At 36.0% G+C, this 17,100-nt stretch overlaps 1 protein-coding gene and 1 long non-coding RNA gene across 6 annotated transcripts in view; one reads left to right on the top strand and one right to left on the bottom strand.

Annotated features, from left to right (window-relative positions):
- Positions 1-17,100, top strand: part of AKAP6 (A-kinase anchoring protein 6) — a 571,209-nt gene that overhangs the window by 516,863 nt on the left and 37,246 nt on the right. For all 5 annotated transcript variants that reach the window (XM_081547988.1, XM_081547989.1, XM_081547987.1 and 2 more), the window contains one exon: positions 913-1,128. In XM_081547988.1, the coding sequence (XP_081404114.1) occupies positions 913-1,128 (216 nt within the window). The remainder of the gene's footprint in view (positions 1-912; positions 1,129-17,100) is intronic.
- On the bottom strand, positions 11,618-15,356 carry LOC145528860 (uncharacterized). Its single transcript, XR_014070745.1, has 2 exons — positions 13,620-15,356; positions 11,618-13,493 (listed from the first exon to the last, which is right to left on the bottom strand). It is a non-coding gene; the product is annotated as an uncharacterized LOC145528860 (long non-coding RNA).

The raw sequence follows: 17,100 nt of genomic DNA, 5'->3' as shown, positions 1-17,100 counted from the left end.
ACCCTTGTTGATTAATAAGCAATCTGTTAACTGTTAGAACAGTCCAATTGTAGCAGTAGAGGGAGATTAGTAATTCAGTGATGTTTGTGGATATAATCATCATTTCTCCTGAAGGCTTTGAATTAGAATATCGCTTACACACTATCCGTAGGCAAAGGAAAGATACAATATTTTAAGACATGTGTGCCCACTATTTTGCTTGAATCATTCAGCTTAGGGTCACTGCAGCAATACAAATGCTTCTGGGGGCAAAATGTTATTTTGATGCATGCATATCCTTCTTAAATAGTATGAATGTCTATTAAGAGAAACACAGCAACTGACAAATAATGCAGTAATCATCCTGTATCCTAATTTCTGTTTTCAAAACATCATTGCTTTGTTAATCAAGTTTCAGAAGAGAAATGTTGCTTACCATATTTTTTCAAATAATAGCTGTTATATATCATTTTTTTGCAATCTTATTTAACTTACTTCCAGTCAGTAGACAAGTAAACTTTTAGCTGCAGAGAATCTAGGAGAAAATTTGGAAATATCCCGTTTTCTTTTGGAGGACTTTTCTGTCTTTTGTGTTTTCTATGACCTTGAAGCAAAGCATGGCAATCTGTTTGGCATTCATATGACCTAAATGATTTATTTCATTAAGTTAATCACCTATGTATCAAAGAGGGACCCAACATTTTAGATGTAGAAATAAGTTTAAAGAAAGGAGGGAGAGGAGGAGAAGAATGAGATGAAGCAAAAATCACTTGGGTGGAAGATACGCAATCCAAAAGTAACTCCAGAGGCCTTCTTGTCCCATTTATTCATGGTTGAGCATATCCCTACAGTTTATGATGGAAGAGGATGTTGTATGTTTAAGGGAACTCTGTCCTGTAAATGCTCATGGATCGGTCCCTCTTTGCATTGCAGTCCCTCTGTCGTGAAATCAAGCAGCGACGTCGCGGAGTGGCCTCCATCCTGCGTTTATGCCAACATCTTCTGGATGACCGGGAGACCTGCAACCTCAATGCAGACCACCAGCCCATGCAGCTGATCATTGTAAATCTTGAAAGAAGGTGGGAAGCCATTGTCATGCAAGCCGTCCAGTGGCAAACACGGCTGCAAAAGAAGATGGGAAAGGAATCTGTGAGTGATAGTCTCTTTTTTAAATCATGATGCTCTCTCATTTTTCTCAGAAAAACATTCTTTCAGGACTTGGAAAATGTGTTCCTCTTAACAATGGTTTTGCTAACTAAAGAAATAGTTATCTCCAACCTCTAAAAGAAACTCCATTTATCATAACACAGAGATTCATTTGCCTACTAGTAAGATGAATTTTAGTCTCATTGTCTTTTAGAGAAATCATATGGAGACTTCACTTAACTTTACCAAACTAAGCCCTTAATTTTTTCAATCATTCCTTCACCAACAATATCCCTAATCATACAATACACCATGAAGGTTTTGCTAGGAGATGGCTTACCACTCTCAGAGCTTATAGAGCCGTGTATATGCTCTACAGACAAGGCAATGAAGTAAAGTATGCCACTTGCCTTTTCCTTCCATGATAGGAATTCACACTGTCCATGTGTAAAACAGTCTCCATTGTTGCTACTTAGAGCTCCTTCAAATAGAGATGTATTGCTGAGAACTAGCAAGTTTCCTCTGAGAGTTTTAATGCAGTGCTCAAGGTAGAGGTGTGGACTGCTTTTAAGAATTTTCCAAATTGACTGTAAACTCAGGCTGTTGCTAGATGAAGGAAAAATACATAACTAGAGTTGTTTTATTATAATACAGAATACACACTTAACCGGGAAACCTTCATATCCTTAAGGGAAAGGCTTTATAGATGAAAAGATTGCATTCCCCAAAGGACCTTGAAGTTAGTGTCGGTTAGTTCAAGGGCTAATTCTCATGTTTGACTTACATAAGTGAAATACACACATACATATGTATATAGATACGATGGAAATTTTTTCTTGTGTATCTATATCATCAGTTCTATGTTTGCAGAGAGTCCAAGATTCAAAATTGAAAAATCAAATATAATGTTGCCACTGAAAAACAGTCTTCTCCTATGAATTCTGATTTTAACAAAGCCTTAATATTTGCTATCTGATGTGTTTGGCATTGGGAACTGGGAACAGGAGGGACAGTGAATCAGTAAGCCTTCTCACTCTTTTTGCAACTGTAGTTACGTTGAGTATAGGGGATGATTTTATCCTCAATAGTTCACTTTAATTGTTTTGCGCTGAAGTTGCTAAATTTCTTAAGACGTCCAAGTTATTACCAGCAATCAGATTCTGTGTAATTGGATGTCTTTTCTTAAAATGACCTGTTTGTTGTGAAGCTATTTAGCTAGAGTCCTTTCTTTTCTTTCTTCCTTTTTTTCCTCCTAGTGTTTGAAAGTTTAGAAGAGGTTATTTTTTATCTATAGTTTGAAACATCTAAGCATAATAGTGACCATAATAAAGTTTACATAAAAACCAATTGCAGCTGGAGAAGCTCTAACATTTTAGAAGCATTCAGGCTGCTTTGGAGGAGACAGACCTGTGTTTCTTTAGAGGTTTACTTGAAATCATATGATCAGGGATGCAGGAGTGAACTTCTGCAGACTAGCTGTGGACATTTTTATCCTACTTCTGTGGTAAAGATAAGCTTTAGCTTTGAAATATTGGCTGCTTCTTAGAGGCTCAAGCTACTACAGAGAGGTAGATAAACATTACAGGTGGACCAAATCTCCCCTTTTCTGTAGGATGGATGCTGGACATGTAGGTTTTCTGGAATGCTGAGGTAGCAAATAAGGTCCGCTGTGCTAAACAAGTTAACAGTCCCTCGAGAAAGGGAGAATGAGTAGCAAGTGGCACTAATGTCAACAATACAGTGAATACCATGTACCTCAAAATGTTGGAACTATTTCTGACTTCTGATCTCTGTTGGTTGGGTAAAGAGTCCATGTTGCTTTGTTGAGCAAACAAGTATTTCACCCATGGCTGCCTTTGAAGAGACTCAGAAGCCTCTAAGTGGGCTGTTTGCTTTTTCATCCTGTGTCCCTGACCCTATGCCATCCTCTTCTGTGCACAGGAACATCAGTGCTGTAGTTCCAGGGCCTGGGACATGCCTGCATATAGTAGATTTTAATAGACATTTGCTAGATGAATGAACACACTCTTTTATTTCATAATTTTGTTTCATTCTAGCATTTGGTCTAGAGTAACTATATTAATTCTCAGTGTTCATATTCTCAAAAAAAATGGCTTTGAGTATTATGTTCCTATTTGAGTATTTCACTTTCATGAGATCACCAAGCAGATGACTTTTAACCTTTCTTTTTGAAGGTAGGGTCAGTTTTTCCAGGTTCTAAGATACAATGTAAAGTCCCCCATGGTATATTTTCTTTTCTTCAAGTTCTTCCTTTTTTTTTTTTTTTTTATAAATTTATTTATTTTAGTTGGGGGCTAATTACTTTACAATATTGTAATAGTTTTTGCCATACATTGACATGAATCAGCCATTCTCTATGAGGTATTGAATGAAGTCATTCTGAAATTGCAGGTTATGTTCTGGCACTTAGAATTAGAGGTTCTAACTCTGTCTCTGTATTGTAGAATATTCTTAATCAGTCACTTTGGAAATAGCTTGTATAAGAGATGTCACCTAATCATCTGTCCAGTACTCCTCATTTTTCATGTCACTTCTATTAGTGTGATGATTTAATTACTGTTGATCTTCTCCACTAGTCTGAAGAAAACAGCCACATTTCAGTTTCTCCTCACCTTTACATTCCTAAAAACCCCACATAGCGTGTAGGACTTAACAGGTACTCTATAGTATTTGTTAAACAAATGAATTTTCTCTAAGTGATACTCTGTAATAATAAGTGTTAAAGATTCAAAGGTAAGCAAGACATCTTCCTTCTCCGCAACATGTGTAGTTAATGCAAATACACAAAAAACAATAAAGCTATGTCTCTTGAGAAAATACTGGCTTCAAGTTTAGAGTTAATATTGACAAAATATGGAAAATTTTTCCTTAATATTCAGAAAAATTCAGATAAAAGTAAAAATGTCGATTAAGTAAGCTTCTCTAATTTTCCTAACTAGGTAAATAATGAATCTCTCTCTCTTTTTAATTAGAAGAAAGCAAGAGATCTTTTATTAAATTCTGGGAGTTAAAACAGACAAAACTCAAAAGCATCTTTCTCATTTATCATCGAGATTTGAAATTACATAATTATTTGACCAAATCCACTTTGTTCTTTCTACATTCAAGCTCTTTTCCCAGACTTACTTTGGTTTATTTTGTGTTACCTATAAAAAACAATCTCTGTGTATACTTTTTATACTGTAATACTAATTTTCATTTGAATCATATGTTTTTATTTATCATCTCCTCCTTTTTTTCTTTATGAGCCAAAGAAGCTTGAATTTTGTTCCTTTGACTTCTTTATATGATTAAGGCTTTACATTTTGGCCAACAGTACCATCTGTCTGTACCACCTTAGAGTATCCCATTTTCCAAAATATTGTTCTGAATTTGTGATGTATTTATTATAGAGGACTAATATTTTTATTATTTGAACAGTTTGAATTTCACTTCCTACAACAGATACAAATTAAAATATATGAGACAATCCATGAAAACAATACGAATCCATATCAGTATAAATCCACTCAGAATAATCTATAATAATTTACAAATTCACTCAGAATAATCTTTAGCAAAAGGAAGACAATTCTTTCAGTTCAGTCACTCAGTCATGTCCGACTTTTTGCAACCCCATGGACTACAGCATGCCAGGTTTCCCTGTCCATCATCAACTCCCGGAGCTTACTCAAACTCAGGTCCATCGAGTCAGTGATGCCTTCCAACCATCTCATCCTCTGTCGTCCCCTTCTCCTCTGCCTTCAATCTTTGCCAGCATCAGGATCTTTTCCAATGAGTCAGCTCTTTGCATCAAGTGGCCAGAGTATTGGAGTTTCAGCTTCAGCATCAGTCCTTCCAATGAACACTCAGGACTGATCTCCTTTAGGATGGACTGGTTGGATCTCCTTGCAGTCCAAGGGACTCGCAAGAGTCTTCTCCAACACTACAGTTCAAAAGCATCCAATCTTCAGTACTCAGCTTTCTTTATAGTCCAACTCTCACATCCATACATGACTACTGGAAAAACCATAACTTTGACTAACGGGACCTTTGTTGGCAAAGTAATGTCTCTGCTTTTTAATATGCTGTCTAAGTTAGTCATAGCTTTTCTTCCAAGGAGCAAGGGTCTTTTAATTTCATGGCTGGAATAACCATCTGCAGTGATTTTGGAGCCCCCAAAAAGAAAGTCTGTCACTAGTTCCATTGTTTCCCCATCTATTTGGCATGAAATGATGCTGTAAGAGCAATATTGCATAGGAACCTGGAATGTAAGGTCCATGAATCAAGGCAAATTGGAAGTGGTCAAACAGGAGATGGCAAGAGTGAACATCAACATTTTAGGAATCAGCAAACTAAAATGGACTGGAATGGGTGAATTTAATTCATATGACCATTATATCTACTACTGTGGGCAAGAATCCCTTAGAAGAAATGGAGTAGCCTTCATAGTCAACAAAAAAGTCTGGAATGCAGTACTTGGATGCAATCTCAAAAACGACAGAATGATCTCTGTTTGTTTCCAAGGCAAACCATTCAATATAACAGTAATCCAAGTCTGTGTCCTGACCAGTCATGCTGAAGAAGCTGATGTTGAATGGTTCTATGAAGACTACAAGACCTTCTAGAACCAACACCCCAAAAAAGATGTCCTTTTCATTATAGGGGACTGGAATGCAAAACCAGGAAGTCAACAAATAGCTAGAGTAACAGGCAAATTTGGCCTTGGAGTGCAGAGTGAAGCAGGGCAAAGGAATATGGAGTTTTGCCAAGAGAACGCACTGGTCATAGCAAACACTCTCTTCCAGCAACACAAGAGAAGACTCTACACAAAGACATCGCCAGATGGTCAATACCGAAATCAGATTGATTATATTCTTTGCAGCCAAAGATGAAGAAGCTCTATACAGTCAGCAAAAACAAGACTGGGAGCTGACTGTGGCTCAGGTCAAGAACTTATTGCCAAATTCAGACTTAAACTGAAGAAAGTAGGGAAAACCACTAGACCATTCAGGTATGACCTGAATCAAATCCCTTACAATTTTTTTTCCTTTTTTAATTTTTTATTTTTTTCAACTTATTTATTCTAATTGGAGTCTAATTACTTTACAATATTTAGTGGGTTTTGCCATACATTGACATGAATCAGCCATGGGTGTAAATGTGTTCCCCATCTTGAACCCCCCTCCCACGTCCCTCTCCATCTCATCCCTCAGGGTCATCCCAGTGCACCAGCCCTGAGCTCCCTGTCTCATGCATCAAACCTGGACTGGCAAATTCCTTATGATTATACAGTAGAAGTGAGAAATAGATTCAAGGGATTAGATCTGACAGACAGAGTGCCTGAAGAACAATGGATGGAGGTTTGTGACATTGTACAGGAGGCAGGGATCAAGACCATCTCCAAGAAAAATAAATGCAAAAAGGCAAAATGGTTGTCTCAGGAGGCCTTACAAATAGCTGTGAATAGACAAGAAGTGAAAGGCAAAGGAGAAAAGGAAAGATATAGTCATTTGAATGCAGAGTTCCAAAGAATAGCAAGGAGAGATAAGAAAGCGTTCCTCAGTGATCAATGCAAAGAAATAGAGGAACACAATAGAATGGGAAAATCTAGAGATCTCTTCAAGAAAATTAGAGATACAAGGGAACATTTCATGCAAAGATGGGCTCAATAAAGGAGAGAAATGATATGGACCTAACAGAAGCAAAAGATATTAAGAAGAACTGGCAAGAATACACAGAAGAACTACACAAAAAAGATCTTCACAACCCAGATAATCACGATGGTGTGATCACTCACCTAGAGCCAGACATTCTGGAATGTGAAATCAAGTGGGCCTTAGGAAGCATCACTATGAACAAAGCTAGTGAAGGTGATAGAATTCCAGTTGAGTTATTTCAAATCCTAAAAGATGATGCTGTGAAAGTGCTGCACTCAATGTGCCAGCAAATTTGGAAAACTCAGCAGTGGCCACAAGACTGGAAAAGGTCAGTTTTCCTTCCAATCCCAAAGAAAGGCAATGCCAAAGGATGCTCAAACTACCACACAATTGCACTCAGCTCACATGCTAGCAATGTAATGCTCAAAATTCTCGAAGCCAGGCTTCAACAGTACATGAACTGTGAATTTCAGATGTTCAAGCTGGATTTATAAAAGGCAGAGGAACCGGAGATCAAATCACAAACATCCGTTGGATCATCTAAAAAGCAAGAGTGTTCCAGAAAAACATCTATTTCTGCTTTATTGACTATGCCAAAGCCTTTGACTGTGTGGATCACAATAAACAGTGGAAAATTCTGCAAGAGATGGGAATACCAGACCACCTGACCTGCCTCTTGAGAAATCAGTATGCAGGTTAGGAAGCAACAGTTAGAACTGGACATGGAACAACAGACTGATTCCAAATAGGGAAAGGAGTAATTCAAGGCTGTATATTGTCACCCTGTTTGTTTAACTTACATGCAGAGTACATCATGAGAAATGCTGGGCTGGATGAAGCATAAGCTGGAGTCAAAATTTCCAGGAGAAATATCAATAACTTATGATACACAGATGACACCACCCTTATGGCAGAAAGTGAAGAACTAAAGAAACTCTTGATGAAAGTGAAAGAAGAGAGTGAAAATGTTGGCTAAAAACTCAACATTCGGAAAACTAAGATCATGGCATCTGATCCCATCACTTCATGGCAAATAGATTGGGAAAAAGTGGAAACAGTGACAGACTTTATTTTGGGGGGCTCCAAAATCACTGCAGATACTGACTGCAGCCATGAGATTAAAAGATGCTTGCTCCTTGGAAGAAAAGCTATGACCAACCTAGACAGCATATTAAAAAGCAGAGCCATTACTTTGCCAACAAAGGTCCGTCTAGTCAAAGCTATGGTTTTTCCAAAAGTCATATATGGATGTGAGAGTTGGAGTATAAAGAAAGCTGAGTGCTGAAGAATGGATGCTTTTGAACTGTGGTGTTGGAGAAGACTCTTGAGAGTCCCTTGGACTGCAAAGAGATCCAACCAGTCCATCCTAAAGGAAATCAGTCCTGAATATTCATTGGAAGGACTGATGCTGAAGCTGAAGCTCCAAGACTTTGGCCACCTGATGTAAAGAACTGACTCATTGGAAAAGACCTGATACTGGGAAAGATTGAAGGCAGGAGGAGAAGGGGACAACAGAGGATGAGATGGTTGGGTGGCATCACCGACTCAATGGACAGGAGTTTGAGTAAACTCCAGGAGTTGGTGATGGACAGGGAGGCCTGGAATGCTGCAGTTCATGGGGATGCAAAGGATTGGACATGCCTAAGCAACTGAACTGAACTGATGGGACCAGATGCCATGATCTTAGTTTTCTGAATTTTGAGTTTTAGGCCAGCTTTTTCATTCTTCTCTTTCACTTTCCTCAAGAGGCTCCTTAGTTCTTCTTCACTTTCTGCCATAAGGGTGGTGTCATCTGTGAATCTGAGGTTATTGATATTTCTCCAGGTAATCTTGATTCCAGCTTGTACTTTATCCTTGATAACTCCTTGATGAAAGCTATAGACCTTCTTCCTCTAAAAAGATATGGGCAGTCTTCTACTTCCAGCCAGGATAGAGTAAAGGATCAGTACCCTTATACCTGAAATAATCTAATAACTGGACAGAAATCACAATTTCAAGAACTTGAATAACAGGCAATAAAGAGATGTGAAATGATTGAAGTGATACTATGATTACTCAAATTTCTGCCTAGAGAGAATTTCCAGGTCACTGTGTACGAAAAAGAAATCCTTGCAGAGCCTAGCATTCTCCCTGGATTGAGAAGACAGATCTGGGAGGCCAGTGAGGACAGCGCAGCTACAGTTGCTACAGACATATGACAGAGAGGAGAGAGCTGCACAGAGAGATGGCTCTAGAGCTATGCAGAGCAATCCTCTTAAGTCTTCAGAGAGGGAACCACCTGAAAAAATTAGAGGGAACAATCCCTGAAGCTCACACACAGCTGGGAATAGTTCCTTCTCCTTTCAGTCACAGTATAAGCCCTTATCATTCACAGGACCTGTGACAGAGTACTAAGAACAGTTTTGCATTTGTAATGCAAATTAGACTAAGTGCTGTGTGTGTGTGTGTGTGTGTGTGTGTGTGTGTGTATGTGTATGCACATGCACACGCTCAGTTTCTTCCTACTCTTTGTGACCCCATGGAGTGTAGCCTACTAGGTTTTCCCAGTAAGAATGCTGGAGCAGGATGCCATTTTCTCCTCCAGGGGATCTTCCTGACCCAGTGATTAAACCTGCATCTTTCTGCATTGGCAGGTGGGTTTGTTTTTTTTTATTTACCATTGAGCCACTTGGGAAGTCTTGCCCAGAAAGCTTTAAAACAAGACCTGAAAAGATCAAACTCTTTAAAAATAATTTAAATATATCTCAGTATAACACTCAAGAATGCTTATTGGCATCTGAGTATCCAGCATTCAGTAAGGCAGAATTTGCTGTATCTGCCATCCAGTTAAAAGCTACTAGCATACATGTTTATTCCTATGGCTATTTCATGTTGATATATGGCAGAAATCAAACCAATATTGTAAAGCAATTATCTTTCAATTAAAAATAAATAAATTCTTTTTAAAAGCTACCAGCATACAAAGAAGTAAAATATATTTGATAATGAGGAGAAAAATTCAATCAATAGAAGCAGATCCAGAAATGACAAATTATAGAATTAATAACAGAGAAGCCAATGGCAACCCACTCCAGTACTCTTACCTGGAAAATCCCATGGACGGAGGAGCCTGGTAGGCTGCAGTCCATGGGGTCACGAAGAGTCAGACACGACTGAGCAACTTCACTTTCACTTTTCACTTTCTTGCATTGGAGAAGGAAATGGCAACCCACTCCAGTATTCTTGCCTGGAGAATCCCAGGGACAGCGGAGCCTGGTGGTCTGCCGTCTGTGGGGTTGCACCAAGTCGGACACGACTGACACAACTTAGCAGCAGCAGCAGAATTAATAAAGAATATTAAAATTTATTTTACTTGCATTCCATATGTTCAAGGAGCTAGAAAAATATACTTAATAAGTAGAGACATTGAAAATATCTGTCTAAAATCAAACTTCTACAGATGAAAACTATAATAACTGAGATGAAAAATACACTGGATAGTATTAGCAACCAATCAGACATTGCACAAGCAACAATTTATAAATCTGAAAACATAACGATAGAAGCTGTCAGAAATGAAACAGACAGGATAAAAGCCAAAAAGATAGCATAAGTGAGCTGTGAGATAACTTCAGGCAAGTTAGTGTATATCTAATTGGAATCATTAAATTCAAAAAAATAAAATCATTTCAAGCATCTTTTCTGATCACAATTTGGTAAGATTAGATGTCAACTATAGGGAAAAAAAAACTATTAAAAATACAAATATATGGAGGCTAAACAGCATGCTTCTGAATAACCAACAAATCATGGAAGAAATCAAAGGAAATCAAAATATGCATAGAAACAAATGAAAATGAAAACACGACAACCCAAAACCTATGGGATTTAGTAAAAGCAGTGCTAAATGTAACGTTCATAGCAATACAAGCTTACCTCAAGAAACAAGAGAAAAATCAAATAAATAACCTAACTTTGCACCTAAAGCAACTAGAAAAAGAAGAAATGAACCCCAGGGTGAGTAGAAGGGAAAAAAAAAAATCATAAAAATTAGGGCAGAAATAAATGAAAAAGATACACAAGAGACTATAGCAAAAATCAACGAAACTAAAAGCTGGTTCTTTGAGAAGATAAATAAAATAGACAAACCATTAGCCAGATTCATCAAGAAAAAAAGGGAGAAGAATCAAATCAACAAAATTACAAATGAAAATGGAGAAATCGCAACAGACAACACAGAAATACAAACGATCATAAGAGACTACTATCAGCAACTACATGCCAGTGAAATGGATAACTTGGAAAAAATGGACGGATTCTTGAAAAGTATAACCTTCCAAAACTGAACCAGGATGAAATAGAAAATCTTAACAGACTCATCACAAGCACAGAAATCAAAACTGTAATCAAAAAATCTTCCAGCAAACAAAAGCCCAGGACCAGATGGCTTCATAGGTGAATTCTACCAAAAATTTAGAGACGAGCTAACACCTATCCTACTCAAACTCTTTCAGAAAATTACAGAGGAAGGTAAACTCCCAAACTCATTCTATGATGCCACCATCACCCTAATACCAAAACCAGAAAAAGATGCCACCAAAAATGAAAACAGACCAATGTCACTGATGAACATAGATGCAAAAATCCTCAACAAAATTCTAGCAAACAGAATCCAACAGCATATTAAAATGATCATACATCATGACCAAGTGGGCTTTATCCCAGGGATGCAATCATTCTTCAATATTCACAAATCAATCAATGTGATATACCACACTAACAAATTGAAAGATAAAAACCATATGAATATCTCAACAGATGCAGAGAAAGCCTTTGACAAAATTAAACACTGATTTATGATAAAAACTCTCCAGAAAGCAGGCATAGAAGAAACATACCTCAACATAATAAAAGCCATATATGATAAACCCATAGCAAACATTATTCTCAATGGTGAAAAATTGAAAGCATTTCCCCTAAAGTCAGGAACAAGACAAGGGTGCCCACTCTCAACATCACTATTCAACATAGTTTTGGAAATTTTAGCCACAGCAGTCAGAGAAGAAAAAGAAATAAAAGGAATCCAGATTGGAAAGGAAGAAGTAAAACTCTCACTGTTTGCAGATGACATGATCCTTTACATAGAAAACGCTAAAGACACCACCAGAAAATTACTAGAGCTAATCAATGAATATAGTAAAGTTGCAGGATATAAAATCAATACACAGAAATCCCTTGCATTCCTATACACTAACAATGAGAAAACAGAAAGAGAAATTAAGGAAACAATCCCTCTCACCATTGTGATGAAAAGAATAAAATACTTAGGAATAAATCTACCTAAAGAAACAAAAGACCTATATATAGAAACCTCTAAAACACTGATGAAAGAAAATCAAAGATGACACACATAGATGGAGAAATATATCATGTTCATGGATTGGAAGAATCAATATAGTAAAAATGAGTACACCACCCAAAACAATCCTTAGTTTCAATGCAATCCCTATCAAGCTACCAATTGTATTTTTCACAGAACTAGAACAAATCATTTCACAATTTGTATAGAATTACAAAAAACCTTGATTAGCCAAAGTAGTCTTGAGAAAGAAGAAAAGAGCTGGAGGAATCAACCTGCCTGACTTCAGACTATACTACAAAGCTACAGTCATCAAGACAGTATGGTACTGGCACAAAGACAGAAATAGAGGTCAATGGAACAAAATAGAAGGCCCAGAGATAAATCCATGCACCTATGGACACCTTTTCTTTGACAAAGGAGGCAAGAATATACAATGGAGAAAAGGCAATCTCTTTAACAAGTGGTGCTGGGAAAAGTGGTCAACCACCTGTAGAAGAATGAAACTAGAACACTTTCTAACACCATACACAAAAATAAACTCAAACTGGATTAAAGATCTAAATGTAAGACCAGAAGCTATAAAACTCCTAGAGGAAAACATAGGCAAAACACTCTCTGACATAAATCACAGCAGGATCCTCTATGACCCACCTCCCAGAGTAATGGAAATCAAAGAAAAAATAAACAAATGGGACCTAATTAAACTTAAAAGCTTTTGCACAACAAAAGAAACTATAAGCAAGGTGAAAAGACAGGCTTCAGAATGGGAGAAAATAATAGCAAATGAAGCAACTGACAAAGAATCTCAAAAATATACAAGCAGCTCATGCAGCGCAATTTCAGAAAAATAAATGACCCAATCAAAAAATGGGCCAAAGAACTAAACAGACTTTTCTTCACAGAAGACATACAGATGGCTAGCAAACACAGGAAAAGATGCTCAACATCACTCATTATCAGAGAAATGCAAATCAAAACTGCAATGAGGTACCGTCTCATGCCAGTCAGAATGGCTGCTATCAAAAAGTCTACAAACAATAAATGCTAGAGAGGTTATGGAGAAAGGGGAACCCTCTTACACTGTTGGTGGGAATTCAAACTAGTACAGTCACTATGGAAAACAGTGTGGAGATTCCTTAAAAAACTGGAAAATAGAACTGCCATACGATCCAGCAGTCCCACTGATGGGCATACACACCGAGGAAAGCAGAATTGAAAGAGACATGTGTACCCCAATGTTCTTCACAGCACTCTTTACAATATCTAGGACTTGGAACTAACCTAGATGTCCCTCGGCAGATGAATGGATAAGAAAGTTATGGTACATGTACACAACAGAATATTACTCAACTATTAAAAAGAACCCACTTGAATCAGTTCTAATGAGGTGGATGAAACTGGAGCCTATTTTACAGAGTGAAGTAAATTAGAAAGAAAGACACCAATGTAGTATATTAACACATATATATGGAATTTAGGCAATGGCAACCCACTCCAGTACTCTTGCCTGGAAAATCCCATGGATGGAGGAGCCTGGTAGGCTGCAGTCCATGGGGTCACGAAGAGTCGGACACGACTGAGCCACTTCCCTTTCACTTTTCACTTTCATGCACTGGAGAAGGAAATGGCAACCCACTCCAGTGTTCTTGCCTAGAAAATCTAGGAATGGTGGAGCCTAGTGGGCTGCTGTCTATGGGGTCGCACAGAGTGAGACACGACTGAAGCGACTTAGCAGCAGCATGGAATTTAGAAAGATGGTAACAATGACCCTATAGGTGAGACAGCAAAAGAGACACAGATATAAAGAACAGACTTTTAGACTCTGAGGGAGAAGGCAAGGGTGGGATGGTATGAGAGAATAGCATTGAAACATGTAAAACATTGAAAATAACCCAGAATTTCACACAGAAAATGCTCTTCTAAAAGTAAGACAAAAATAAATAGTTTTCAGCTATCAAAACTTAAAAAAAATCATCATCACAAAACAATCAGCAGAACTGCCAGAAATGTTAAAGGAAATCTTTTCACAAAAAAAGAAAATGGTATCAGTGGAAGCCTAAGTCTGCAAAAAGAAATGAAAAGCACTGGAAATATTAACTGTGTGGGTTAATATGAAACTTTTTTCATCTTATTTAAATTTCTTTAAATGATAATAGGTTGTTGAAAGCAAGATAATAGCAATGTATTAAGGGATTTATTAATATAAGACATGTAGAAGTAAAACATATAACAAAAATATCACAAAGTCCAGGAAATGGAATTATACTTTTGTATGTATGGTTCTTATATCAAGTGTAGCAGTATAGAATCACTTAAAGATAGATAAAATATATACTCTGACTCTTTAAAAACAGAAGGGGCTATAAGAAATAGGTCAACAAAGGAAAGGAAATCATTTTTAAAAATCTCACACAATGAAGAGAAAGAGGAAAACTGGGAGTGAAGAATATATATAATCGATGGAAAATTGAACCAACTGCATCAATAATTCTGTTAAATATAAATGGATTAAAGACCTCAATTAAAAGGCAATAATTTCTAGTTTGCATAAAAAATCAAGACTGAACTATATGATTCCATTTTAAGTATAAAGAAAAATTAAGTTAAAAGTAAAATAATGGAAAAATATATATTAAGCTAATACAATTAAAAGAGAGTTAAAGTGTCTACATTAATATTAAACCAGTTAGAGTTCAGAGCAAATAATATTACAAAGTGTAAAGAAGGATATTTCTTAATGATAAATATGCTAATTAATCAAGAGAACATGCCATTCATTACTAAATGTTTGTGCTCTAGTAACAAAACTTACAAATTCATAAATCAAAACTGACACAGTTACAAGAAGATAAGAATATACAATTTGGGGCAGAGAGTCCAATACTTTTCTCAATAATTGTTAGTACAAGTAGACAGAAAATTAGTAAGAATATAAAAAACTCGAATCATACCATAAATCAATTTGACCCAATTGGCATTTAAAACACTTCATCCAATAATAGGAGAATATACACTCTTTTCAACTATACATAGGACATCTACCAAAATTGACTCTCTTCTGAGCTGTGGACAAGTCTCAGATTTAAAAGAAATCCTCATTATATCCTATTCTTGGACTATAATGGAGTTAGTTTAGAAATAAATATTAGAAATATATTGGAGAAATCCTGAAATATTTGGAAAATAATGCAAACTTATATATAATTCCTGAAACAAAGAAAAATAAAAAAGCAAAATTAGAGATTATTTTGAACTGAATAAAAATAGAAAAAATTAAAATTTGTACCAACCAAAATTTGCCACCAAAATAATAACCTTAATTTTCACCTTATGCAACTAGAGAAGGGCAGATTAAACACAAAGTAGAAGAATGGAAATAATAAATTTTAAAGGAGAGATCACTGAAATTAATAAAAGAAAAAACAATAGAAAAAAGTTTATGAGAAAAAAAATTTTTTTAGATCCGTGAAACTAATAAAGACCTAGAAGACTGAACAGGGACAGAGGAGAAAAAGAATAATTATCATTATCAGAAATAAGAGAAATCACTACATATTCTACTAATGTTGAATAAATATAAAGGAAATGCTATGAATAATTTTCTAACATTAAATTCAATTATTTAGATAAAATATACAAATTCCTTAAAAGTTGAAGACTGTCAACATTTACTCAAAAAGAAATACACAACCTGAATAGTTCCATATCTGCTACATGACCATTAGTTTAAAATCTCCTTATAAAGAGAATTCCAGGCCTTGATAGCTTTATGGGTAAATTCTCCCAAATAGAGAAGTAAGAAATTGTACTTATTTTATGCAAAATCTTCCAGAAAATTGAAAAGGAAGAAATACTTCCCAACTCAGCTTAGTCAAAGATATTACAGGAAAACTACTGACCAATATCTCTCATGAATATAGAAAAGGTATTAAAATTTTATAAAATAATCAGCAATATATAAAATAGATAACACATTATGACCATGTGAGTTATAGAAATGCACAAGTAGCTTAACATATGAAAAAGATCAATGTAATTCACCATAATCAAATAGAACGGAAAACTATATCCCAATGGGTGCAGAAAAAGCATTTGCCAAAATCCAACATTCTTCCTGATATAAGCTCAGAATCCTAAGACTAAAGTAGGAGCTTCCTTAGCTTAATAAAGGGCATATACAGTTATTTACAACTGACATCATACTTAATGGTAAAACACTGAATGCTTTTCTTCTAACATGGTAAGGATGTCCATTTTCACCCACTTCTGTTCACCATTGCACTGGAAATTTTAGCAAGTGCAGTAAAACAAGAAAAAGGAATTAAAGACATGCTGCTTGGAAATTAAGGAGCAAATTTATTCGTAAATTCTATGGTCATCCATGTAGAAAATGCTATAGAATCCCCCCAAATATCTAGAACTAACAAAGAATATAAGAAGGCTGTAGGATACAAGATCAATATACTGATATAAGTTGTGTTTTTTGTACTATTAATTAACAATCAAATTGAAATTAAAATCAATAGCATTTACAATAGCAGCAAAAATACAAAAGGCTTAGGCATATATCTAACAAAATATGGAAGACTGATACTCTGAAAGCAAAATATTAAATGAGTGATTAAAACTATACTATATGCTATACTGTATTCATGGATCAGAAAGGCACAGTATTATTTCTTAATCTTTTAAAAAATTTTATTGGAGTATAGCTGATTTACAGTGTGTATTAGTTAGGTTCTTTTCTCCTATAGGTTATCACAGAATATTTAGTAGAGATCTGTGTGCTATATAGTAGGTCCTTTTTGATTATCTGACTTTTATATAGTAGTGTGTATATATTCATCCCAAGTTCCTAATTTATCCCTCTCCCAGCATGTTTCCTCTCTGGTAAGCACAAGTTTGTTTTTAATATCTACAGTTCTGTTTCTGTCTTATAAATAACTTCATTTGTATCATTGTTAATATTAAATT

Source organism: Giraffa tippelskirchi, chromosome 12 (assembly GCF_054371585.1).
Source record: "Giraffa tippelskirchi isolate mGirTip1 chromosome 12, T2T-mGirTip1v1.2.pri, whole genome shotgun sequence".
NCBI classification, from domain to species: domain Eukaryota; kingdom Metazoa; phylum Chordata; class Mammalia; order Artiodactyla; family Giraffidae; genus Giraffa; species Giraffa tippelskirchi.
The sequence above is the reverse complement of the archived record's forward strand: the minus strand, read 5'-3'. Positions and strand labels throughout refer to the sequence as shown.